This window comes from Neoarius graeffei, chromosome 4, assembly GCF_027579695.1.
Source record: "Neoarius graeffei isolate fNeoGra1 chromosome 4, fNeoGra1.pri, whole genome shotgun sequence".
Lineage (NCBI taxonomy): Eukaryota > Metazoa > Chordata > Actinopteri > Siluriformes > Ariidae > Neoarius > Neoarius graeffei.
The window spans coordinates 46,796,290-46,824,004 of record NC_083572.1 but is presented as its reverse complement, the minus strand read 5'-3'; the positions used below and the strand labels follow the sequence as shown (position 1 = coordinate 46,824,004).

The 27,715-nt window shown below is 43.4% G+C and overlaps 1 protein-coding gene across 1 annotated transcript in view; it reads left to right on the top strand.

Annotated features, from left to right (window-relative positions):
- The first annotated feature begins 6,032 nt into the window (after positions 1-6,032).
- LOC132885037 (serine/threonine-protein kinase 4-like) overlaps positions 6,033-27,715 on the top strand; it is a 158,602-nt gene continuing 136,919 nt past the window's right edge. Inside the window, exon 1 of the mRNA XM_060919280.1 lies at positions 6,033-6,434. Coding sequence (XP_060775263.1) covers positions 6,388-6,434 — 47 coding nt within the window. The 5' untranslated portion in view covers positions 6,033-6,387. The remainder of the gene's footprint in view (positions 6,435-27,715) is intronic.

Sequence of the window (27,715 nt, the reverse complement as noted above, 5' to 3'; positions counted from 1 at the left end):
ATGATGCCATGTCATGCCTGTTCATTGTGTGAAATTATGGATATTCTTATTTTTAAACATACAGTTGAGTGTCACTTTTGCTTGGCACAGTGGCATGTTGTGTTACATCTAAAACTAAATAAAAAAAACAAAAAAAAAGTAAAATGCACCCATAAAGTCACTGTTGGTGACAAATTGTGTCACATTCATCTCATTATCTTAGGCAGAGCAGTGGGTTTAAAAACAGGCTGATGAATATATGGACTAGTTGAATGAGGACTTATTGTTGAGTCTCTAAAATAGTCATGGGTGGCACGGTGGTGTAGTAGTTAGCACTGTCGCCTCACAGCAAGAAGGTTCCGGGTTTGAGCCCAGCGGCCGGCGAGGGCCTTTCTGTGTGGAGTTTGCATGTTCTCCCTGTGTCTGCGTGGGTTTCCTCCGGGTGCTCCGGTTTCCCCCACAGTCCAAAGACATGCAGGTTAGGTTAATATGGGCTGAGGTGCCCTTGAGCAAAGCACCTAACTTCCAACTGCTCCCTGGGCGCTGTTAGCATGGCTGCCCACTGCTCTGGGTATGTTTGTGTGCTCATTGTGCGTGTGTAGGTAAAATTAGGTGTTTAACAACCTGTTAAAAATACACCAGAATGCAGGAAATGGCATCTAATTAATTAAAAATTTTCTCGGGGAGGACCCCCAGACCCCCCACCAGTGTGTCCCCCCCACATTAGAAATGCTTTGGGTGGTAAAATACCCCTTTTCCACCAAATCAGTTCCAGAGCTGGTTCGGGACCAGTGCTGGTGCTGGTTCACAACTCATTCAACTTGCGAACCAGCTGAGAACCAGTTTGCTTTTCCATAGCTCACGGTGCTAAGGGGAGCCACATCATTACGTCACTGTATACGCCAGTTATGTCGCTGTATACGTCAGTTACGTCGCTGTGTTTGCATAAACCTTGGCGCGAACATCGAAGCAACAACAACACGGAGAAGAAGAAGCAGCAACAACAACAACAACAATAATGGATGACTTCACGTTTGTACAGCTGCTCCTTCTCGTTGCTTAAAAATGCCGACCTTTCGCGGTCTTGCTATTGTTGTCGGTCTTAACAACTCCGCCCCCCGCTGACGTAAGCAGTTCTTTCCTCTGGCCCAGCAAAGAGTTGGTGCTAGCCTGGAACCGGTTTTTCTGGCCCCAGAGCCAGTTCTTTGTCAGTGGAAACAGAAAACCCGGTTCCAAACTAAGCACTGGCCCCGAACCAGCCCTGGTGGAAAAGGGGCAACAGAGAGCAACTGGAGTTGCTTGAAGATTCTTGAAGACGTTTCACCTCTCATCCGAAAGGCTTCTTCAGGTCTGTCTGACTAATGGGGAGTATCAAGTATTTATCCTCTCATGGATGAAAAACAATGGTGGTGTAGTGGTTAGCGCTGTCGCCTCACAGCAAGAAGGTCCAGGTTTGAGCCCCGTGGCGGGCGAGGGCCTTTCTGTGTGGAGTTTGCATGTTCTCCCCGTGTCCGCGTGGGTCTCCTCCGGGTGCTCCGGTTTCCCCCACAGTCCAAAGACATGCAGGTTAGGTTAACTGGTGACTCTAATACCCTGTCCACACTAGAGATTTTGTACCGATACGAAACTATTTTCGTACCGCAACACCTGTCCACACTAGCAACTATACTGGTACTGTAGCGGTATAACTGTATCGGTACGAAACCCACAAATGTATGGGTTTCGTACCGGTACAGTATCGGAACTGTAGCACTTCGCAGAGTGTGGACAGATGAAGCGGCTCTGTATCGATACAAATATAATGCGCATGCGCAAAGTCACACACCTCAATTGATGTCTTCGCTGAATAAAATAGTGAAGAACGGAGATTCGTTTGTTTCTTTCTCAACTGCCTCGCGCGTTTTATATGATTCGACTGAATAAATGTCCACCAGAAATACAGACTGTACACTGACAACAAAAAGCACACACACGTTGTTTCATCCGTACGGAAGCCGAGAGAGGCCCTTCATATAATCCTTTTTTTTTATTCACCTTGTTATCCCGAGATAACGACATAATTAATTCAGGATCTCGAGAAAACAACACAACTAATTCGAGATCTCGAGAAAACAAAACCGTTATTTCGAGATCTCAAGAAAACAAAACAATTATTTCATGATCTCGAGTAAACAGCTGAGAAATGGTTCATTCAGGTGCGCCAAGAGACTTGTGATATGCTAACTTTGGGGCTATTTCTCATTCTGTATAGATGCAACTTTGGTCATTAGAATGTCTGGAATAATCGATCACCTAATAAGGCAATATTTTGATCAGGGGTTGACACAGGGAGAGATTGCATTAAGTCTTTTAATAAGGGATAATTTCAAAATCAGTCCGCGGCACCTCCACAGAAGACTGGCCCGGCTTCGCCTCTACCGACGGAGATACAGTGATCCAGCTGAGATCATGAAATAATTGTTTTGTTTTCTCGAGATCACGGAATAATTGTTTTGTTTTCTCGAGATCTTGAAATAACGGATGCCATATATTCTCGGAAGGAAGTTACTCGGTAACCATGGAAACATTTCGCGCACGTGCATTTCAACTACCGTGAAAGAAAACCGCAAACATTTCTCGCTAGTGTGGACAGATGCACTAAACTGTACCGGTATACTTTGTATCGATACAGTTATACCACTATCGTACCGGTATAAGTGTGAACACAGCATAAATTGACCGTAGGTATGAATGTGAGTGTGAATGGTTGTCTGTGTCTATGTGTCAGCCCTGTGATGACCTGGCGACTTGTCCAGGGCACGGGCGATTGCTCTAAGACAACGAGGGAGGCTCAGCCTCCTCTAAAAATGCCCTTATAACTTTAATGTGTGCGTGAGTTTTTCCCCCTCGTGACAGCGCGATGCAGCGCAGCCTCAGTGCACTTCAATGGCATTGGGAGCTCTGCGCTTTTTAATCTCAAAATGCAAGACGATTATTGGACAAATACTGCGAAAACGCCCGCCTACGGACTCCCACGGACTCCCAGCCTCAGTGGACTTCAATGGCATTTGGGAGCTCTGCGCTTTTCAATCTCAAAATGCAAGACGGTTATTGGACAAATACTGTGAAAATGCCCGCCTACGGACTCCGAGCCTCACATGGGAGGGACATGGCAGTTTCCGCGAGGAGACCGGTGATTGGTGAAAGCGGCCGGATATTTTCTTTGATTGACAGCTCGTTTCAACTATAGACAGGCAGCGGTGAATCTCAGTTCAGTCCCATGCGGATTCGCAAGTGCTGTGGTGTATTGTAAGAGCTCAGCTTACATTTCGATTTCATTCATTACATACGGTTTCTACCAGCTTTTTTAGTTTGTATATATTTTCATTGTAAATAAAGTGTAAATATAGTGTTGTCAAGTTTGCTTAGTTCCAGAAATTTCGTTTATTTGAGTGACTGAACTTGAACTTGAGGGGGCTAGTCAGCTAGCAAGAAAGCTGCGCACGGATGCCAAGCATTGCTGATTTAATTTTGGCGAAGCCATTTGCCAGTCTTCCTTTCCAGGAAAAAATTAAAATTAAAGAGCCCAACACCTCAAATTGACTTGGTGAAAAAGGTAGGGAATAATACTCGTTCCTTTCAGCTCTCCTGGTACGAGAAAGTGAATTGGCTAACAGCAAGTGACCCACATCAACAACAGTAAATAGGCTACTTTAGTAATATGTCATGGATGGACCAAAAATATAGAATCTATTTAAAATGTTTATGCTGAGTATATTATATTGGAATACAGTGGTGCTTGAAAGTTTGTGAACCCTTTAGAATTTTCTCTATTTCAGTATAAATATGACCAAAAACATCAGATTTTCATACAAGTCCTAAAAGTAGATAAAGAGAAGCCAGTTAAACAAATGAGACAAAAATATTACACTTGGTCATTTATTTATTGAGGAAAATGATCCAATATTACATATCTGTGAGTGGCAAAAGTATGTGAACCTTTGCTTTCAGTATCTGGTGTGACCCCCTTGTGCAGCAATAACTGCAACAAAACATTTCCAGTAACTGTTGATCAGTCCTGCACACTGGCTTGGAGGAATTTCAGCCCATTCCTCCATACAGAACAGCTTCAACTCTGGGATGTTGGTGGGTTTCCTCACATAAACTACTCGCTTCAAGTCCTTCCACAACATTTCAATTGGATTAAGGTCAGGACTTTGACTTGGCCATTCCAAAACATTAATTTTATTCTTCTTTAACCATTCTTTGGTAGAATGACTTGTGTGCTTAGGGTCGTTGTCTTGCTGCATGACCCACCTTCTCTTGAGATTCAGTTCATGGACAGATGTCCTGACATTTTCCTTTAGAATTCGCTGGTATAATTCAGAATTCATTGTTCCATCAATGATGGCAAGCCGTCCTGGCCCAGATGCAGCAAAACAGGCCCAAACCATGATACTACCACCACCATGTTTCACAGATGGGATAAGGTTCTTATGCTGGAATGCAGTGTTTTCCTTTCTCCAAACATAACGCTTCTCATTTAAACCAAAAAGTTCTATTTCGGTCTCATCCATCCACAAAACATTTTTCCAATAGCCTTCTGGCTTGTCCACGTGATCTTTAGCAAACTGCAGATGAGCAGCAATGTTCTTTTTGGAGAGCAGTGCCTTTCTTCTTGCAACCCTGCCATGCACACCATTGTTGTTCAGTGTTCTCCTGATGGTGGACTCATGAACATTAACATTAGCCAATGTGAGAGAGGCCTTCAGTTGCTTAGAAGTTACCCTGGGGTCCTTTGTGACCTCGCCGACTATTGCATGCCTTGCTCTTGGAGTGATCTTTGTTGGTCGACCACTCCTGGGGAGGGTAACAATGGTCTTGAATTTCCTCCATTTGTACACAATCTGTCTGACTGTGGATTGGTGGAGTCCAAACTCTTTAGAGATGGTTTTGTAACCTTTTACAGCCTGATGAGCATCAACAACGCTTTTTCTGAGGTCCTCAGAAATCTCCTTTGTTCGTGCCATGATACACTTCCACAAACATGGGTTGTGAAGATCAGACTTTGATAGATCCCTGTTCTTTAAATCAAACAGGGTGCCCACTCACACCTGATTGTCATCCCATTGATTGAAAACACCTGACTCTAATTTCACCTTCAAATTAACTGCTAATCCTAGAGGTTCACATACTTTTGCCACTCACAGATATGTAATATTGGATCATTTTCCTCGATAAATAAATGACCAAGTATAATATTTTTTGTCTCATTTGTTTAACTGGGTTCTCTTTATCTACTTTTAGGACTTGTGTGAACATCTGATGATGTTTTAGGTCATATTTATGCAGAAATATAGAAAATTCTAAAGGGTTCACAAACTTTCAAGCACCACTGTATATATTTTTCTAGATATGAATTAAACACAGCTACAATTTGGAAAACATTTTTTAAACAAAAACACAGCCGAGAACATTTCACACTACAGACCTGGATTAAAAGTGAAGGGTTATCAAAATTGTCAATAAAACATTTCTCAGTCAAAATAAGTAAAATATAGGGAAAGTGTCATTGAATGAAATGTGTGGCACCCAGCTCTATGTTTGGCTCCCCAAGGTCAGTGCTTGTGCCTATTCCAGAACACTCTGCTGTTACTGCTGAGGTTCCTGACAAAGAGCTGCTTTCAATAATGATCAATTTTTAAACAACATGCCACAATTTTAAAATATAAAATGTTAAAATATACCCCCCCCCCCCCCCCCCCCCCAACACTACCATCATGTATATTGGACAGTAGGCTAATGGGCCAAAAGAACCTGTTATTTCACAGTTTGTGACCCTGCCAACAATCAGCCATGATCAGAGGCAAGAGTATGGGCAAAACTGATGTGTTTTTTCTTTTAAAATCTGGAAATATCGTAACCGACCAGCCTCCCCTGTTTGAAAGACGACCAGCCGCCACTGGTCCAGGGTGTACCCCGCCTTTCGCCCGTAGTCAGCTGGGATAGGCTCCAGCTTGCCTGCGACCCTGTAGAACAGGATAAAGCGGCTACAGATAATGAGATGAGATGAGACGAGATGAGATGAGATGAGATAGTCCTAACGATCAACCAAAATAGTCAGTGGGGATTTGAATAGTAAATATCTGGCAACCCAGTCTCTCTCACACTACGGAACTGAACACGGATGGATTAGAAACAATCGCAGGAAAGAAGAGGTTTCACAAACGCGAGTTTAAAATTAAGTTCGCACAAGTTACAGCTTATAATCAGTTATAACATAGTTATTAAGCTCAAGCAGAGTGTAAATAAAGGAGTATTTAGTCGTTTAGGTGTGGTTTGAATAAGCTTTGACCACCTGTAGTTAGCCAGCTAGCATAAAGTTAAATTCAAATGTCGGTCCTTAAACCTGAGCGAGCATAATCAGCCATGACGGAAATCAGTGAGCAAGTACAACTAAGGAACCACCCTCGGAGGTAATAATCATTAATGTTTAATCATGTCATGAAGCTATAATTCAACCTGCCTATTAATACAGCCTAGTCTAAAGGTGTTGGCTAAGTCCTGTTAGCTAACCACAAACTTAATGTATTTGATCTGTTCTGGAGCTGCAAAACATGTTTGCTAACCTTATGGGATTGTACTCCAGTCAACATGAGTCACTGTATGTGGCGAGGTATTGTCGTGGATTGGTTTAACTCATCCTTTTTGCATTTTGAGGGATAGATAGATAGATAGATAGATAGATAGATAGATAGATAGATAGATAGATAGATAGATAGATAGATAAGGAACTTTACCGAACGTTACGCTGCTTTCACTTGCTAATTGCGTGGCTAGAGAGCTAAGAGAGCTGGCTAAGTTCTTCAAACAGCAAACAGGGGCGCAGATAGGATTTTTGAACTGGGGGGGACTGAGCTGTCAGCAAATGATTCCATTTTGTGTAAATGCACATATATATATATATATATATATATATATATATATATATATATATATATGTATGAGTGATTCCACGCTTATGGGTACTGAAATGAGGACATGAACTTATCATCTCATCTCATTATCTCTAGCCGCTTTATCCTGTTCTACAGGGTCGCAGGCAAGCTGGAGCCTATCCCAGCTGACTACGGGCGAAAGGCGGGGTACACCCTGGACAAGTCGCCAGGTCATCACAGGGCTGACACATAAGGCCCTTTTCCACTACCCTTTTTCAGCTCACTTCAGCCCGACACGGCTCGCGTTTCGACTACCAAAAACCAGCACGACTCAGCTCGTTTCAGCCCTGCTTAGCCCCTAAAACTCGCACCGTTTTGGAGTGGGGCTGAAGCGAGCCAAAGCGAGCCGAGTGAGGCTGGGGGCGTGAGCAGACACTCCCCTGTGCACTGATTGGTGAGGAGGAGTGTCCTCACATGCTCACACACGCCCCGCGAGCGCGCTGGGATCTGTAAACACCGCAAACCCGGAAGAAGAATAATTACGAATTACGAGAATTTCTGAAGCCTTATGCGCCTCGCCTCATCTATACGCTCTTGCCAGTATCTGTTGGCGTTGTCGGTGACAACAAGCCACAGCACCAAGACCAGCAACACTAACGACTCCATGTCCTCCATGTTTATTGTTTACTATTCGGGTCGTGAGACTACCGCTTAAAAGATCACTGATGTCACTGTTTGCGCTGCTTAACGACATCACCTGACGTCCACCCACTTTCGCTAACTCCACCCAATGTGTCCACCCACTTCCAGCCAGCACGGTTCAGCGCGGTTGTAGTCGAAATGCAACTCCAACAGCCCCACTCAGCTCGACTCAGCACGGCACGGCTCAGCCCGACTCAGCCGCGTTTATAGTGGAAAAGCGGCAATAGACACAGACAACCATTCACACTCACATTCACACCTACGGTCAATTTAGAGTCACCAGTTAACCTAACCTGCATGTCTTTGGACTGTGGGGGAAACCGGAGCACCCGGAGGAAACCCACGCGGACACGGGGAGAACATGCAAACTCCGCACAGAAAGGCCCTCGCCGGCCCCGGGGCTCGAACCCGGACCTACTTGCTGTGAGGCGACAGCGCTAACCACTACACCACCGTGCCGCCCGGACATGAACTTATTTTTAAAAATTCACCTAAAACCATTTCTTTTTTTACCATCAGGTCACAAAACATGTAATCTTTAATGAATGATATGTTAAAAGATAACTTTAATTTTCTGAGATGTAATAAAAACATATTTATATGCCAAAGTCAAGCCTATGAGTTCCAAAATGATGTCTGTTACATTACTTCTGTTACGATTGTCCATCTCGCGTCTGTTACAAATTAATTACAATCTAGCTATATACCATGTTAATCTTATTGAAAGAATGTGTATGTTTATTCTACTACACATGTTTATTAATTATATTTGCTAAAACATCACCTTCCTAGGTTTCAAAAAGTAATTCTACATTGTTAAAATTGAGAATATATATGTCCACAACACTTCTGTTACGTTCTGACTTTGGCATATAAATATGTTTTTATTACATCTCAGAAAATTAAAGTTATCTTTTAACATATCATTCATTAAAGATTACATGTTTTGTGACCTGATGGTAAAAAAAGAAATGGTTTTAGGTGAATTTTAAAAATAAGTTCATGTCCCCATTTCAGTACCCATAAGCGTGGAATCACTCATATATATATATATATATATATATATATATATATATATATATATATATATATATCAATATCAGGGGCGATTTCTCAGAGACAACAAGGGAAGCCGAGCTTCCCCTAAAATTCTCTCCCCAAACTGCGGCATCTATGACGTTGAATTCTGATTAAAACAATAACTTGCATAACATAATATATGCCCAAGATTGTATTTACGTTCATAACTATCCTGTAACTTATTTGAGTGATGTCTGACGAACTTGCAGTTCGCTACGAGAATCACCTTTGCTGCCAGGCTGTAACCAGCGTTGTCAGATACTGCTGACGTTTTCCAGCCAAAATATGTTCAAAACCCACCAAAATGCACTTAAAACAGCCCAATCTGGCAACACTGGCTGTAATCTTTCTTATTTCAATGGGCTCTATGGCTGGCAGCCGGGTTTTCGTTGCAGTCTACGAGACGGCTCTGATCAGCCAATTTCGGCTAGTTGTTATTGGTTAAAATCGACAAAATCGTCACTTCCAGGGAAGCCGGGCTTCTCTGGGACTAACGAGACAGTGGGAGGGGCAAGAAGCCGGGCTGATAAAGGATTATTGGAGGTAGTGTTTGAAAGACATGAGGAGGGCGGTACTTCGGCGAGGAACACGGAAGCATGATCAGTCAGTCCCTAGCGGATGTCGAGAAAGTGTAGTCGTGTGCCAAAGTGCTGTCCGAATTTCTTTTCATATAAACGTTTCTTCTCATTGATGTCTCTGTACATTACTCTGTAAATAAATGTAAATATTACTCGTTGTGCTCTGTTAACTTTCATCCATTCTATCAGTTTGATCATTCGTGAATTCACTCGTTTATTTCATTTGTAGTTCAATCTGGTTGTAGGCTAGCTTGAGCCTTATTGGGATCTGCAGTGCTAGCTGCTAACAGAAATTGGTGAAGTCTCTGGAAAGCACAACCAGCTGGTATGACAGGGTCACAGACCATTTTCTGGAAAAGGAGCGGAGGGCAGAATTTGTGTATAAATAGTGTTCATGTTCATGAATCTGAAGTGTGTATATTGTTCAGTAATGTTAAGAGAATGGTGGGCTCTGTGTTATAGGTTATACCTGGGTAGAATATTCAAGGTTCTGTGTGTTGCATAGCCTACCTGGTTATGAATTTCCAGACTGTGTTGCAGAAGATGTTCAAGGATGTGTCGCACAGCTGGGTGTTGTGTTAAAGACTCTGTGTTGCATATCAGGGTATGATGTTCAAGGCTCTTCGTTGAATAGCCAGTGATTTTTGGATGTTTGATATTTTTGATTAAGGATATGAGGCACTAGCCTGGCAAGCCAGACTATAACATGAAATGTACAAGCAAAAATACTTTCTGCCACTAGGTAGGGTTGTCTAGTTCACTATGCTAATGGGTCACACCTTTCTATGCTTTGATATCCGGCCTACAGGTTTTACGATGAATGCGTAAAATGGGCTTCCCCTGTTTTAAAAACCAGCAGCCGCCACTGATATATATATTAGGGGTGTGACTAGATTAAAAAATAATCTAATTAATTACGGGCTTTGTAATTAATTAATCTTAATTAATCTCAATTAATCGCACTACCATATTTGCCCCAAAAGCAACATTTATTTTATGTAACTAAATAATATGTGAAGAGTTCAAATAATACACAGACATGATTTTTAGATTCAAGCTCATTTAATGGCTGTAAACAATAAATTGCATTTCATTTCGCAATAGTCCACTTGCATGTGACGTCACAGCCAATCCAGATTGTAAACAGACGCCATCTTGTCGGTCAAACGCCATAGTTTTCACTGACGTCACGGCATCCCGGGGAACGCCCCCCATCCGCCATCTTGGTGGGCAAACAAAACGGACCATGTTTTTTTAATTATCAATCACTTGGCACACTCGTGTATTTTACTTACTGAAACTGTCTTACTACTATTATGAATACTGTGCAGTATTACTTTGCATCTGGTGGCTGAGTAGAAGGCCTATAATGCCGCTTTTCCACTACCAACGCGGCTGAGTTGGGCTGAGCCGTGCCGTGCTGAGTTGGGCTGAGTCGAGCTGAGTGGGGCTGTTGGAGTTGTATTTCGACTACAACCGCGCTGAACCGTGCTGGCTGGAAGTGGGTGGACACATTGGGTGGAGTTGGCGAAAGTGGGTGGACGTCACGTGATGTCGTTAGGCGGCGCAAACAGTGACATCAGTGACCTTTTAAGCGGTCGTCTCACAACCAAACATGGAGGACATGGAGTCGTTAGTGTTGCTGGTCTTGGTGCTGTGGCTTGTTGTCATCGACAATGCCAACAGATACTGGCAAGAGCGTATTGAGGTTTTTCACCCACGTGACCAAGTCATGTGATGTGTCGTTAGGCTGCCATTTTGGACGTCACGGCTCGAATCAGTTTGAATGCGACAAACGAAAAACATAAAAGAAAAAGGAGCGAGATGCAGAAAACACCTTCACTATCCAGCGACGTAGGGCATTTACAGGGCGAGCAGAGGGAGAGGTATTTGCAAAAATTGAGGTTAGCAGGCTTAGAGAACGACGTTTACCTGCTTCCACCAGGATTGTTCACTGACGTACGGAAGTACACGAAGCCCTCGTCTTTACCTGACTTCGGCCCACATGATCTGTATACCTATGTCGTTAAAAACCCATCGCCATACACAGGTATTGATCTGAAAGCGTATAAGAGTTTAGATGCCTACAAATATTTTGTGTCAGGCTGGGTAACATGCCTACATCAGCGGGTCGTCCCTGGAGCCGGTGGTCGCCATCTTATTACAGCTAAGGCTTGTTCACATTTTCATTTACTTTCGGTCCTCAGGATAAACAAAATGTTATTAAATGTCATTGAAATAACTTCTTAGTCTGTTGAGACATGGCCCGTTATAAATTTGCTGTTACCAGGCAATGACCAAGAACTGTATTATTAGGGTTGGTGTTTGTGTTGTAGCAGTGTACTAGCAGCTAGCTGTTAGCACTAGCTAATGTCAACAACATAGCTAGTATGTTACTGTAGCAATGTTTACATTCAGTCATTTGGATGACTGTTAAAACCTTTCAGTCTCAAGTTTTTCCTTTACTGTATTTACTAGTTTACTGTAATTATGATCCGGCAGCTATTTACACCGGATCCAGTGTAAATAGCTGCCGGAGCATGCTCCGGCTTGCTCCCCTTCAAATTAAGCAGCGCGCTCCGGCTTGCTGCCGGAGCGCTCTGGGAGCAAGCCGGAGCTTGCTGCTTAATTTGAGGGGGAGCAACCCAGAGCGCGCTCCGGAACCTCGGCCGGAGCACTCCGGGAGCAAGCCGGAGCTTGCTGCTTAATTTGAGGGGGAGCAAGCCGGAGCGCGCTCCGGAACCTCGGCCGGAGCACTCCGGGAGCAAGCTGGAGCGCGCTGCTTAATTTGAGGGGGAGCAAGCCAGAGCGCGCTGCTTAATTTGAGGGGGAGCAAGCCGGCGCGCACTCCGGCAGCTATTTACACTGGATCCAGTGTCTGTAACACATTTTTTTTTCAAGCTGGTTCTCCCTCTCTGTCTGCAGCGTTAGTATATAGCTTGACCTTCAAAATGGCGGACACCGGGGCATCACGTGACCCTGTGACGTCAGGTGAAAAACCTCAATAGATGAGGCGAGGCGCATAAGGCTTCAGAAATTCTCGTAATTCGTAATTCTTCTTCTTCCGGGTTTACGGTGTTTACAGATCCCAGCGTGCTCGCGGGGCGTGTGTGGGCATGTGAGGAAACTCCTCCTCACCAATCAGTGCACAGGGGAGTGTCTCCTCACGCCCCGAGCCCCACTCGGCTCGGTTTGGCTTGCTTCAGCCCCACTCCAAAACCGTGCGAGTTTTGGGTGCTGAGTAGGGCTGAAGTGAGCTGAGTCGTGCTGTTCTGAGGTAGTCGAAACGTGAGCCGTGTCGGGCTGAAGTGAGCTGAAAAAGGGTAGTGGAAAAGGGCCATATTTCTCTATGGTTTAATATGATTTAGCCTAACCAAACTCCAAAGCCTGAAACAGACTTCATCAAACTTTAAAGGCTGTTTGATATATATATATACAACTTTATATATTCTAGCATTAAATAGACTGTTGAATGTTATGCAACCATAATAAGTTGATTAAACACAAATCAAATCATACAGAATTGACCTAAAATGTTTTTCAAAAATGACCCTTGCGTGAGCGATATTAGTGTACATTACAATGTAAACGTACACTCAGCGGCTCCAGTTAGGCATTCTCTAGAGATTGTTTACACGATGTTTTGGTTTCCAAAAACAAACTTAAACACAATTGATTGTTTATTTAAACAACTTACCACTTATAAAATGATAGGAGCAGACTCTGCTGTGTTTGGAAGGCTGAAAATCCTTGCAGTTGATTCTTGCAAGCCATAGATTCCTCCTTTGTATGCTGAGTTTCTTTGTCTGCTCGCCTTCGTGCTCCCGTACAGTGGGAATTACATAAAAGCTCCGCTTGACTTCATCATCTGACCTATTACGACAGCCGTGAATACAACAAGTTTGCACCATTGCTAGCTTTAAATAGTAGTAATGTAACTATAAATGTAAATAATATATAAATGAATGTAACTCGCGCGCTACAATGTGTGCTCAGTGACCCGTACGGTAAGCTAGCCCTCCAAGATGGCCGCCACCAGGGAATCCCCAACTCTGTGATGTCATGTGAAAACTATCTATAGGCCCCTTCGCATGTTTGTAAACAAACTGACCGTTGCCAGGATGCGCGCACAGCCTGGACTCAGAAACAGTGGCGCTGCCCATAGACCGGCATTACGAGCTGTCAGATTATGCAAAACAATTGTCGTTACAAGATCGAGAATGCTACATAAATAAGTTAACTCTAACAAGTGGACATCGCCTACCGGATCCGTATTTAATTAAAGAGTGGACGGACGATGTTAGTAAGTTCCCTTGTCATTTTCCTCTGATACCTGAAGGCAGTCATACTATTTACAAAAAATGTCAAACTCAAAAAAAAAAAATCTATTTACAAAAGTAGCCTGCCATCAACATTCTGGTTACAGCGAGACTACAACTTGATTAACAATGGGACATTCATATTCATTTTGTTTTAATCAAATGATGCCAGTGATGTGATGGCAATGTGGCTTTAGCTACAACAGCAAATACCAACACTAAACAGCAATTTGCAGGAGGGAATGGCATGAAAGGAATGATAATGTAAAGAGTGCAGCTAAGAGAAATCAGAGCTGCGTAAAAAGCGAGAGGCAGAGAGCAGAAATGAAACTGAACGGGGCGGGAGCTAGGTTAGAGCAGTCAACGTAAGTTGGCATTTAGAATGAGCGCACACAATTTTACCTTTCCATCCTTGCTTTAAAATTGTGATTTTCGGCATACACAAATAATGATGGCACAAAATCTGGACTGCTTGAGTCAAGCGAGACCTCTCCTACAACAAAATTGCATACAAAGCTAAGTTAACATGCTAACAATATTCATTACATTGTGTAACTATGACCCAGCTAATCAGACAAACGTTACCAAAGTATTTTGCTACATCAATAAACGAAGACTAGAAAGAATAAAAAAGAAAGATTTAATAAATAGAGGTTTTTCACCTGACGTCACAGGGTCACGTGACGCCCCGGAGTCTGCCATTTTGAAGGTCAAGCTAGCTAATGTCAACAACATAGCTAGTATGTTACTGTAGCAATGTTTACGTTCAGTCATTTGGATGACTGTTAAAACCTTTCAGTCTCAAGTTTTTCCTTTACTGGATTTACTAGTTTACTGAGCTAGTGCGCTCAGGCAAGCCGGGAGCTAGCGCGCTCGGGCAGGCCGGGAACTAGCGCGCTCGGGCAGGCCGGGAACTAGCGCGCTCGGGCAGGCTGGGAACTAGCGCGCACCGGAGCGCGCTAGCCCCCAGCTTGCCCGAACGCGCTAGCTCAGTAAACTAGTAAATACAGTAAAGGAAAAACTTGACTCAATTTGTTGTAATTTTTTTGCCGCAGATTGTGACGTTCTAAAACGCAAAACTCCGGTTATCTCTGTCTACACGAAAAGGCATACATGGAGTTTTCAAAAATCTTCACTTTGCCCGGAGTTTTTTTAAATATTCGTTTTTGATGTGTTTTCATGTGGGCCAAAACTTCGATTTAGCAGATACCCGGCTACGTGTGGACGGGGTCTTAATCTTCTTTATCTTATAGCAGATTACACAAAACTACCATCCACATATGTCAAAAAATTACCTGAAATCTGTTCTTTAACTTGTCCTTCACTTAAAAACTGGTACAAGAACCAGTTTGAATCAATTTGAATTTTGTCACTCACAAAGATGCAATATTGGATCATTTTCCTCAATAAATAAATGACCAAGTATAATATTTTTGTCTCATTTGTTTAACTGGGTTCTCTTTATCTACTTTTAGGACTTGTGTGAAAATCTGATGATGTTTTAGGTCATATTTATGCAGAAATATAGAAAATTCTAAAGGGTTCACAACTTTCAAGCACCACTGTACATGCTTATAGGATAGATAATAACATAAACTTTATTTGCCAGGTATGTGAACACACACGAGGAATTTGACTCCGGTTTCACTTAGCTCTCTTAATACAAACAGATAAAAAGCGTAGAAAAAAAACAAAACGCTATGTACATGTAGAAGCGTAAATATATAGACAGCATAGTGCAAGGATGAATTAGTAAATATAAATGTAAATATACAGTGAGCACAGAATGACGGTATGAGTGTGCAGATATTTCACAGTTGATGTTACTGATATTGAGTCCGGTTTTAGCTGTTCATCACAGAGACAGCCTGAGGGAAAAAACTGTTCTTGTGTCTGGTTGTTTTTGCGTACAGTGTTCTGTAGCGTCTCCCAGAGGGGAGAAGTTTAAATAGTTTGTGACCAGGGTGTGACGGGTCTGCAGAGATGTTACCTGCCCGTTTCCTGACTCTGGACAGGTACAGGTCTTGGATGGAGGGCAGGCTGACACCAGTAATTTTCTCTGCAGACCTTATTGTCCGTTGCAGTCTGTTCTTGTCCTGTTTGGTGACCGATCCAAACCAAACAGTGATGGAAGGGCAGAGAACAGACTGAATGATGGCAGAGTAGAATTGTGTCAGCAGCTCCTTAGACAGGTTGAGCTTCCTGAGCTGGCGCAGAAAGTACAACCTCTGCTGGGCCTTTTTGATGATGGTGACTGTGTTGGTCTCCCACTTCAGGTCCCGGGAGGTTGTGGAACCCAGAAACCTGAAGGTTTCAATAGCAGTCACAATGTTGTTAGTGATAGTGATGGGCGGCAGGGTGGGGGGGCTCCTCCTAAAGTCCACTGTCATCTCCACAGTTTTGAGTGTGTTCAGCTCCAGATTGTTCTGACCGCACCAAATAGATTTTACCAGTGTTTCAATGATTTCTGACTTAAATAGTATTAATGTATACACATTTGAAATTTCACCTTAAAAGTTCAACATGTAAGTTAAACTGTTCTGTTCTAGATTACTTAGCAGGGTTTTTTCTAGAAAAAATTAGTATGAGGGCGCTCACCATGGCGAGGGAGCGAAGCGACGGGGGGGGGATGGTGCCGGTTGTCCGTCCCCCCCCCCCACCCCCCCCCCCCCCCCCTCCGCCGTGCGAAGCCTTGAAAAATTGAGGCTACAATGGGACATTCTGAGGCTATCTGAGAGGGAAATTGTAACAAATTGTCTGTCAACATTGAAAAAGAAAGAAGTAATCTTCTTCTGCCCCGGACAGTCTTTGGCTTTCTTCCATTTCGTGCCGTGGGATGACATCTTTAAACGCCCAAGTGTCAACAAAAACAACTCGCGAACTACTTTTGTTAAAAGCTCCCGCGCCGGTGGGTGAAAGGTCATTCAGTCTCGAGAAATCTCGCTCTACAAGTCAGCTGACCTTGTACGTAACCCATGTCAAATCTCGCGAGAGCAGCCGCAACAAGTAAACAATATGGCGCCTCAGTCTGGAAAACGCTAATTCGGATTGTTTTTGCACCGTCTGGCGGTGTATCTACTATGATTGGAATATTTTTGGAGTAATTATAACGTATTTGATGATCAGACACATTGTCACATGGTGTTGCTAGGATGTTTTCACGGAGAAAAGATCGTTTTGAGAAAGATTGCATGTTGTGCAGTAGCATATAAGTGCATGGCCTAAGTGTGACTTGGGGTTCAATCGGCATTTCGGTAAGGGGGCGCACACCGAGAGTAAGAGGGCGCAGCGCCCCTGTTCCCCAGTTTAGACGAAAGCCTGCTTCGGTATATGATAGATTGAAAATCTACGGGGATCCCTTAATTATCTATGATCACGTAGTGTTGTAACAAAAATGCGCATGAAAATATGAACAGTGGTTTGCTTCATCTTATGCAATCCAATGAAGAGAATCGATCATCATGACCTCCTGTTGATCACAAAGGGATCTGAACCTAAGACCTGCCACCTTAAAATAAGTTGCTGTATTACAACCCCGATTCCAAAAAAGTTGGGACAAAGTACAAATTGTAAATAAAAACGGAATGCAATAATTTACAAATCTCAAAAACTGATATTGAATTCACAATAGAACATAGACAACATATCAAATGTCGAAAGTGAGACATTTTGAAATTTCATGCCAAATATTGGCTCATTTGAAATTTCATGACAGCAACACATCTCAAAAAAGTTGGGACAGGGGCAATAAGAGGCTGGAAAAGTTAAAGGTACAAAAAAGGAACAGCTGGAGGACCAAACTGCAACTCATTAGGTCAATTGGCAATAGGTCATTAACATGACTGGGTATAAAAAGAGCATCTTGGAGTGGCAGCGGCTCTCAGAAGTAAAGATGGGAAGAGGATCACCAATCCCCCTAATTCTGCGCTGACAAATAGTGGAGCAATATCAGAAAGGAGTTCGACAGTGTAAAACTGCAAAGAGTTTGAACATATCATCATCTACAGTGCATAATATCATCAAAAGATTCAGAGAACCTGGAAGAATCTCTGTGCGTAAGGGTCAAGGCCGGAAAACCATACTGGGTGCCCATGATCTTTGGGCCCTTAGACGGCACTGCATCACATACAGGCATGCTTCTGTATTGGAAATCACAAAATGGGCTCAGGAATATTTCCAGAGAACATTATCTGCAGACACAATTCACCGTGCCATCCACCGTTGCCAGCTAAAACTCTATAGTTTAAAGAAGAAGCCGTATCTAAACACGATCCAGAAGCGCAGACGTCTTCTCTGGGCCAAGGCTCGTTTAAAATGGACTGTGGCAAAGTGGAAAACTGTTCTGTGGTCAGACGAATCAAAATTTGAAGTTCTTTATGGAAATCAGGGATGCCGTGTCATTCAGACTAAAGAGGAGAAGGACGACCCAAGTTATCATCAGCGCTCAGTTCAGAAGCCTGCATCTCTGATGGTATGGGGTTGCATTAGTGTGTGTGGCATGGGCAGCTTACACATCTGGAAAGACACCATCAATGCTGAAAGGTATATCCAGGTTCTAGAGCAACATATGCTCCCATCCAGACGACATCTCTTTCAGGGAAGACCTTGCATTTTCCAACATGACAATGCCAAACCACATACTGCATCAATTACAGCATCATGGCTGCGTAGAAGAAGGGTCCGGGTACTGAACTGGCCAGCCTGCAGTCCAGATCTTTCACCCATAGAAAACATTTGGTGCATCATAAAACGGAAGCTACGACAAAATATTTTTTGAGATGTGTTGTTGTCATGAAATTTAAAATCACCTAATTTTTCTCTTTAAATGATACATTTTCTCAGTTTAAACATTTGATATGTCATCTATGTTCTATTCTGAATAAAATATGGAATTTTGAAACTTCCACATCATTGTGTTCCGTTTCTATTTACAATTTGTACTTTGTCCCAACTTTTTTGGAATCGGGGTTGTAATATAACTGTAATGATTTAGAATGTTTCTGATGCAATTACCATAATATACACGTATAACTAAGATACACTGAAAAGAAAAGTAAGGCAACTGCATATTATCAAGTTTAAATTTTGGCACTTTATTAAATGGACTAGATTAAGGTTCAAACATATTTAAAGGAGAAGAAAACTTAATTCATACATTTAAGTTTGCAGAAAGATTATGTATTTATAAACACATTCATGAATGATAAAGACTAGGTCAAACTTTTGTGATTAAAATCAGTCGGCTTTGTCCGTCTGGTGCGGGACGACATCGGCAGCCAATGAGATCGCTTATAATGAATCGGGAACTTCCGGGATGTCTGACGTTTTCTTTCGATATTTTTATTGGCCGGTTTGAACATGTGATCTTGACATGGCCAACAGATTAGTTTGTTTACACACAGACATATTACTTTGACAGAATCAGCACACACATTGGAAAAAAAAGGCCGCTTGTTTAACACAAATATCAGTCAATATGTAAATGAATCTGTTATTCGCTCTCCTATGTATCTAGTTACTTGTGGGTAGGAAATTTAACGTATCGGCATAAATCTAAGCGTATCGGATTTTAACTAAAGCGACTGAAGGAGTGTTCACACGGCAACTTTTACTCCGGTGTAGCACCGGGGCTGCCCCGGTAGAGCGTTCACACGGTACAAAGTTATACCGGTGTAGCCCCTGAAAGCTGCTTAAACCGGTGCAAATCTAACCCTGCTCGGGAGGTGGTTTAAGAAATTTACTCCGGAGTAAATGCTAGTTTGCGGGGCAGCACCGATATAAAATGGGACGTCTGAACGCTACAGGGGTCGACTCGCTACGCGTGAGGAGAGTTGATTACATACGGGCATTGCATAATTTGCATCCTGGTATTTTGCGCTTCCAAAATGGCGAATATCAACAACAACAGAACTGCGTGTCTTCCAGTGTTGCCAGATTGGGCGGTTTTAAGTGCATTTTGGCAGATTTGAACATATTTTGGGCTGGAAAACGTCAGCAGTATCTGGCAACACTGGTGTCTTCATCCATGTTGTTTTCCCCGGCGCTTGGTGATGCCATGACAACCGGGAAAAGGAAGTACATTTTCACGCATGCACATATTTCATTTCCGCATTATTACTATCGTATAGCACGGTCGCAAAAACTGCCGTGTGAACGCAAGTGGGGCTGCACCGGTGCTAACACGCTTCTCTCTAGTAAGCAGGTTTGTGACGTGTGAACGCTCCACAAAATTTACACCGGTGTAAGATATCTCATCTCATCTCATTATCTCTAGCCGCTTTATCCTTCTACAGGGTCGCAGGCAAGCTGGAGCCTATCCCAGCTGACTACGGGCAAAAGGCGGGGTACACCCTGGACAAGTCGCCAGGTCATCACAGGGCTGACACATAGACACAGACAACCATTCACACTCACATTCACACCTACGGTCAATTTAGAGTCACCAGTTAACCTAACCTGCATGTCTTTGGACTGTGGGGGAAACCGGAGCACCCGGAGGAAACCCACGCGGACACGGGGAGAACATGCAAACTCCACACAGAAAGGCCCTCGCCGGCCCCGGGGCTCGAACCCAGGACCTTCTCGCTGTGAGGCGACAGCGCTAACCACTACACCACCGTGCCGCCCCCCGGTGTAAGATATATCGCAACAAAATACATCGGTGCAGCATCGATGCAAATATGTGCCGTGTGAACACCGCTTAAGCGTGTCGGCAGGCAGAGCAACCGTATCGGGCCCGATACGCTAAAACGCTTTGGGGAAAACCATGGTAGTCACAGGCTTTCGTCTAAACGGGGGAACAGGGGCGCTGCGCCCTCTTACTCTCGGCGTGCGCCCCCTTACCGACTCCGTGAAAACATCCCAGCAACACCACGTGACAATGTGTCTGATCATCAAATACGTTATAATTGCTCCAAAAATATTCCAATCATAGTAGATACACCGCCAGACGGTGCAAAAACAATCCGAATTGGCGTTTTCCAGACTGAGGCGCCATGTTGTTTAGTTGTTTACTTGTCGCGGCTGCTCTCGCGAGATTTGACATGGGTTACATACAAGGTCAGCTGACTTGTAGAGCGAGATTTCTCGAGACTGAATGACCTTTCACCCACCTGCGTGGGAATTTTCGACAGAAGTAGTTCGCGAGTTGTTTTTGTTGACACTTGGGCGTTTAAAGATGTCATCCCGCGGCACGAAGTGGAAGAAAGCCAAAGACTGTCCGGGGCAGAAGAAGATTACTTCTTTCTTTTTCAATGTTGACAGACAATTTGTTACAATTTCCCTCTCAGATAGCCTCAGAATGTCCCACTGGAGCATTTTTCAAAGGCTTCGCACGGCGGGGGGGGGCAACCGGCACCATCCCCTCCCCCGCTTCGCTCTCTCGCCATGGTGAGCGACCTCATACTAAATTTTTCTAGAAAAAACCCTGAGTCATGTTGTCTGTTGTTGTCCAAATGAGGATGGGTTCCCTTTTGAGTCTGGTTCCTCTTGAGGTTTCTTCCTCATATTGTCTGAGGGAGTTTTTCCTTGCCACCGTCGCCACAGGCTCGCTCATTGGGGATAGATTAGGGATCAAATTAGCTCATGTTTTAAGTCGTTCAAGTTCTGTAAAGCTGCTTTGCGACAATGTTTATTGTTAAAAGCGCTATACAAATAAACTTGACTTGACTTAAAGCGAGACGGCCTTTTGATTTCAGAAAATCTGTGAAATTTTAGTTCCTTCTGAAATTTGGTCATTGTGATACATGTTCATTTCTGCAATATCTCAAAAAACAACACCCAAAAAACCCCAGGCCATTCTGTGGCTGGGAAGTTATTTAATTTGAGGGGATTCCCGAACAAATAATGTGCATGAAATCACTCGCTTCATGCAGTCAAACAGACAGAGGAAGTCCGTGTGCACGTGCACAGGTTTACCTTGACCGTGCGCTGACAGTTACATCATTTTGTCACTAAACGAACAGCTGGTCACACCGAGGTGCTCGCTGCCCGCCGATATTTATTAGTTCGCTTCTGCGTTTCCTTTCCTTCGCAACATAACGTCTTTTCTTCTCGCTTTCCGTTACTGTAGTCGGTCTTTCATGTTTCATTCGCACACTCACGTCTTCCATTTTTCTCTCCTGTTTCAAATTTGTATCCCACAATGCCTTGCACGAACGGGGAAAGCCTACCACAGAATGTACCGTATAACGTCGTATCTTGAATTGGGCCATGGTGAAGCAGGCAGAAATGGGGGAGAATTTCGGGCCACATGGCCCTCAATTCAGTAATTCTTCTATTAGAAAAAAACTAGTGCTGTCAAGCGATTAAAATATTTAATCGCGATTAATGTCGTGACAGTCATAGTTAACTCGCGATTAATCGCAATTTAATCGCACAATTTTGTCACATAAAAAACCATTGTAATTCTCTTATCAGCATAAAAAAGTGCATGGGCTTGCTTTGTACCAATGTTTTTTTTTTTTATTGCAAAGCATAATACGTCTTGACACAGCCACTGCAAAGTGAAACCTAAGCCGAGCACCGGCGCGGGGCTAGCAAGAGAACCATGAGTGAAGTGATCTACTGTTTGAGTTAGTCTACAACTAAAGAGAGACAGGTTACACAGTGACGGTAGGCTTGACATGCTTGATTATAATATAAAGTACACTATTATATTAGGCGGCACGGTGGTGTAGTGGTTAGCGCTGTCGCCTCACAGAAAGAAGGTCCTGGGTTCGAGCCCCAGGGCCGGCGAGGGCCTTTCTGTGCGGAGTTTGCATGTTCTCCCCGTGTCCGCGTGGGTTTCCTCCGGGTGCTCCGGTTTCCCCCACAGTCCAAAGACATGCAGGTTAGGTTAACTGGTGACTCTAAATTGAGCGTAGGTGTGAATGTGAGTGTGAATGGTTGTCTGTGTCTATGTGTCAGCCCTGTGATGACCTGGCGACTTGTCCAGGGTGTACCCCGCCTTTCGCCCGTAGTCAGCTGGGATAGGCTCCAGCTTGCCTGCGACCCTGTAGAAGGATAAAGCGGCTAGAGATAATGAGATGAGATGAGAGACTATTATATTAAGTTTAAGTTGTTCGTTGATAAATATTGCATTGAATCTGATCTTTACTGTTTCAGCTCACTTAACACATTTTGTACTTTTACACTTTCTGCCTGTTGATGCGTCGCGCTGTCCAATCAGAGGCGGCCAAATTTGCATATTACAGGAAGGATTTCTGGGATAGCATTGAGTTTACAGTTCAGAGGGATCTGGCTTCTTTAGACGCTGTCTTCTTAAAACTGAATAAATATTTAAAAAGAGCCAAATGAGCCAGTCTTTTGAACGGCTCTTTTCAAAGAACGGATCCCATCAAAGAGCCATAAATCCCAGCTCTACTAGCGCGCCCTGCCCGCGCTGGTTCTTTGGGGGGAGGGCAGAGGACTCTGGCTGTGCGGGGCGTGGCATTACAGTCTAGCTGCTATCGGTTTTCTAACCAAAGTCTCTGTTCCAAGTTCCTGGCAGTTTCAAAAGCTTATGAAAAACCTACATCATGCCACAGAGCGTTAATCTCGCGATAAAAAAATTATCGCCGTTAAAATTGAGTCAAGTTAACGCGTTAATAACACGACATTTTTGACAGCACTAAAAAAAACCTAATAAAATTGGACGTCTCTGATTCGAATTCAGTAGTGTTAGGTCCACTAAACAAAAATCATTGTGCGTCAGGGAAAATTCTTTTCATGAGCTACACCTGAAAAATCTGAAAGGCAGTGCTTTAACCCTCTGGGGTCTGAGGGTAATTTCTTGCACTCTAATGATTTTAGTATACTCTGATTTTGTTGTCAATTTAAAGAAATCTGAGCAGTATTTTCAAAGTCATATGATGTTTTTTGTATTCAGCACAAGTTCAGCTACAATAATATCTATAGGGGTGTTCACACGGCAACTTTTACTCCGGTGTATCACCGGGGCTGCCCCGGTAGAGCGTTCACACGGTACAAAGTTATAGCGGTGTAGCCCCTGAAAGCTGCTTAAACCGGTGCAAATCTAACCCTGCTCGGGAGGTGGTTTAAGAAATTTACTCCGGAGTAAATGCTAGTTTGCGGGGCAGCACCGATATAAAATGGGCCGTCTGAACGCTACAGGGGTCGACTCGCTACGCGTGAGGAGAGTTGATTACATACGGGCATTGCATAATTTGCATCCTGGTATTTTGCGCTTCCAAAATGGCGAATATCAACAACAACAGAACTGCGTGTCTTCCAGTGTTGCCAGATTGTCAGTTTTAAGTGCATTTTGGTGGATTTGAACACATTTTGGGATGGAAAAAGTCAGCAATATCTGGCAACACTGGTGTCTTCATCCACGTTGTTTTCCCGGCGCTTGATGATGCCATGACAACCGGGAAAAGGAAGTACATTTTCACGCATGCGCATATTTCATTTCCGCATTATTACTATCTAGGGTTGGGCGGTATCCAAATTTTGATACCTTTAAACCGTCTCTGTGTTTTCCCGGGGTATACGGTATTACCGAGAAAAAAATAATATTTTGTTTCGGCCTACTGTGTAACGTGCGCCTATGCCTCAAATGTACTATTTAAAAGCAGCATAGCGAATTGTGTGCACTGTGGTATGGATTAAGCAGCAAAGCGAATTTTGTGCATTAAGTAGGGTTGCCACATCTGAGTTGTAAAAAACCGGGACACATCGGTCGGCGGCCGCGCCTGCGCGCACGTACGAGCGCGGGGGTTGAGGGCTGCGGACACGCACATCTACGATGCCTTATGCCTTATGTGAATGTTCACGTTTAAAAATAAAACAGTTCAACTGGTGCAGTTAGGCGTTTAGTTAAAATTCATTTTGTCTTCTTCACCCTTAAATGGGCACTACCACAAATATTATTACAAAAAATAAGTTCATATAGGAATGATCTTATTTGGACGCCAATTTTTTTTTTAAACAAATATTTAATAGTAGGCTAACAGCCCTCTGAAGAGTCTCTCCTCCCATTCCGTTTCCAAATCAAAATAATACAAATATAATCAATATAATTTCTCTCAGTCTGCTTCGTTGTTGTTTTAGCCTTTTCTCTGGAGAACTGAACTTTAAAAGTTAGACTACCGTATCATACCAAATAGCCCTAATCCTTTGTTTTAATCACAAGAGAGAGGTGCTATGTTATTGGGACAACTGATTTATTCATTTCTCACGCCAGTGTTCAGGCATTCTTTTTTGATATATTTAATGATTTATTTAATGATTCATTTATTGATGAAACTGGCCCAGGCTTTAGAACCAGCCTTTATCAGAATCAGAACATAGGAAGTAGACAGCCAGCCTATTCGCGCACCGACCAAGGGAACTCTCACCTATTGTTTGGTATTACGGTATTCCAGTATCTTTGATTTCGCGCGGCCGCCGTTGTATTGACCACGATCACCTAGCAACGGCGACTGGCTGCGTGCGCAAACATTCGGTGAGGCCACACAAGTAGCTGCCTACAATATGCCCGCTTACGTGAAAACTATTAATATGTTAAGTGGCTGCGAGAAACATTAATGATTTGTGTTTATTTCAATGGGGGATAATGTGAGGAAGTAAAAAAAACCGGGACAAAACGTGTCCCGGGAAGGTTATTCCATTTTCCTGGACATTTTCCATTTTCCACAAAAAACCGGGACAATCCCGGAAAAACCTGGACGTGTGGCAACACTAGCATTAAGAGATATTTCAAAGCATCACGCAACTCTTCCTTCATCTGTCAGACTCCAAAATGTCATGCAGGGTTGCCATGGTAACGACATAAACAACCCTGCACGCGATGAGAACTTCTTTAGGAAATTGATAGAATTAGTGAAAATACGATCACACAGTTATTCGGGACGATCTTCAATTTATTATTTTATATTATGACCTCATGTACTCCATATTTATTTAGATATTATATATATTTTTTTAAATGACGGTAATGAGACCGATACCGTTGGTACTTTTGGATACCTCGGGATACCTTCTTACCGTAATACCGCCCAACCCTATTACTATCGGAAATGATAGTAATAATGATAGGAAATGATGATGATAATAATAAAAGGAAATGATATCAAAACTTTATTACTATCAAAGGAAATGATAGTAATAAAGTTTTTGCTACTATAGCACGGTCGCAGAAACTGCTGTGTGACCGCAAGTGGGGCTGCACCGGTGCTAACACGCTTCTCTCTAGTAACCAGGTTTGTGACGTGTGAACGCTCCACAAAATTTACACCGGTGTAAGATATATCGCAGCAAAATACATCGGTGCAGCATCGATGCAAATATGTGCCGTGTGAACAGGGCTTATGAAGTATGTATTTCATGATTAGGGCTGGGTAAAAAAATCGATTTTGGATCGATTTCATTTAAATTCCGCACTATCGATTCACAGGGCATGAGATCGAGTTGCTTTTTTTTTTTCCCACAACACAATCTTGTGTGTTGTGTGATTTTCCTCCCTCAGCCGTCTCGTGCGTGATGACGCAGCTGCGCAGTCGTACGTCGTGACGTTCAAGCACGCACACAAAATGGCCGAGGCAGGGAAAACACCGCTCGGCAAGCCGTCTCAAATGAAATCTGACGTGTGGAATCATTTCAAATTTAAAGGAACAGTCCACCGTACTTCCATAATGAAATATGTTCTTCTCTGAATTGAGACGAGCTGCTCCGTACCTCTCCGAGCTTTGTGCGACCTCCCAGTCAGTCAGACGCAGTCAGACGCGCTGTCACTCCTGTTAGCAATGTAGCTAGGCTCAGTATGGCCAATGGTATTTTTTGGGGCTGTAGTTAGATGCGACCAAACTCTTCCACGTTTTTCCTGTTTACATAGGTTTATATGACCAGTGATATGAAACAAGTTCAGTTACACAAATTGAAACGTAGCGATTTTCTATGCTATGGAAAGTCCGCACTATAATGACAGGCGTACTAACACTTTCTGCGTGCTTCGGCAGCGCATTGATACGGAGCTCAGATATCAATGCGCTGTCGAAGCGCACAGAAGGTGTTAGTACGCCTGTCATTATAGAACACCCCTTTAGACAGCCTTCCTCTTTAAACTTTTTGTGCCGTGTCCAAATCTGCATTGCAGTTGGTGCATTTTTCGAGAATTCTCTCATAGATGCACGCAGCACAGTCTTGTTCCACTGTGTTCGAGCGCACTCTAACACACAAAACGCCTTTTCTTTTCCAGTGAATGGCATTTCTATACCTAAAAAGGTAAAATCAAAAAACATTAAACATAAAATTTTGATCTGTTTCCACACATGCTGTTAAAATTTGAGGGCAATTGAACGAGAATTGGCAAAGTTATTAGATTGTGAAATGATATCAAATTTTTTGAAACACCCTGTATTATTTGGCAGTGGGCACATAGGAAAGTGTAAAGTATAAAGTTTCTGTCAACATGCTTGTGTGATGAAAAACTCATGAAGATATTTATCTAAATACATGACCTGCTCATTCTAAACCTGCCGAGCTTCTCCACCGAAGCTCTCGACCCCAAAAGGTTAAAATTGTTTTGCATTCCGGCTCACTCAAGAGCGCAGCCACATTGCCATTTTGTGGGTGGAGTCAAAGCTCAGCATGACGTAGTAGGGTTGATAGGTTGACACGGCGATGTAGCCGGATGTACAAAACACACACAAAAAAAGTGGAGTGCAAAGCCTCATCTCATCTCATTATCTGTAGCCGCTTTATCCTGTCCTACAGGGTCGCAGGCAAGCTGGAGCCTATCCCAGCTGGCTATGGGCGAAAGGCGGGGTACACCCTGGACAAGTCGCCAGGTCATCACAGGGCTGACACATCGACACAGACAACCATTCACACTCACACTCACACCTACGCTCAATTTAGAGTCACCAGTTAACCTAACCTGCATGTCTTTGGACTGTGGGGGAAACCGGAGCACCCGGAGGAAACCCACGCGGACACGGGGAGAACATGTAAACTCCGCACAGAAAGGTCCTCGCCGGCCACGGGGCTCGAACCCAGACCTTCTCGCTGTGAGGTGACAGCGCTAACCACTACACCACCGTGCCGCCCTGAAACACCCTCCTTTAGGAGAAATTCTGTTGCTTGCCAGGATCATTTTGAGTCCGATTGCACTGAAAGGAATCTCCGGGCCGAGCTCTTG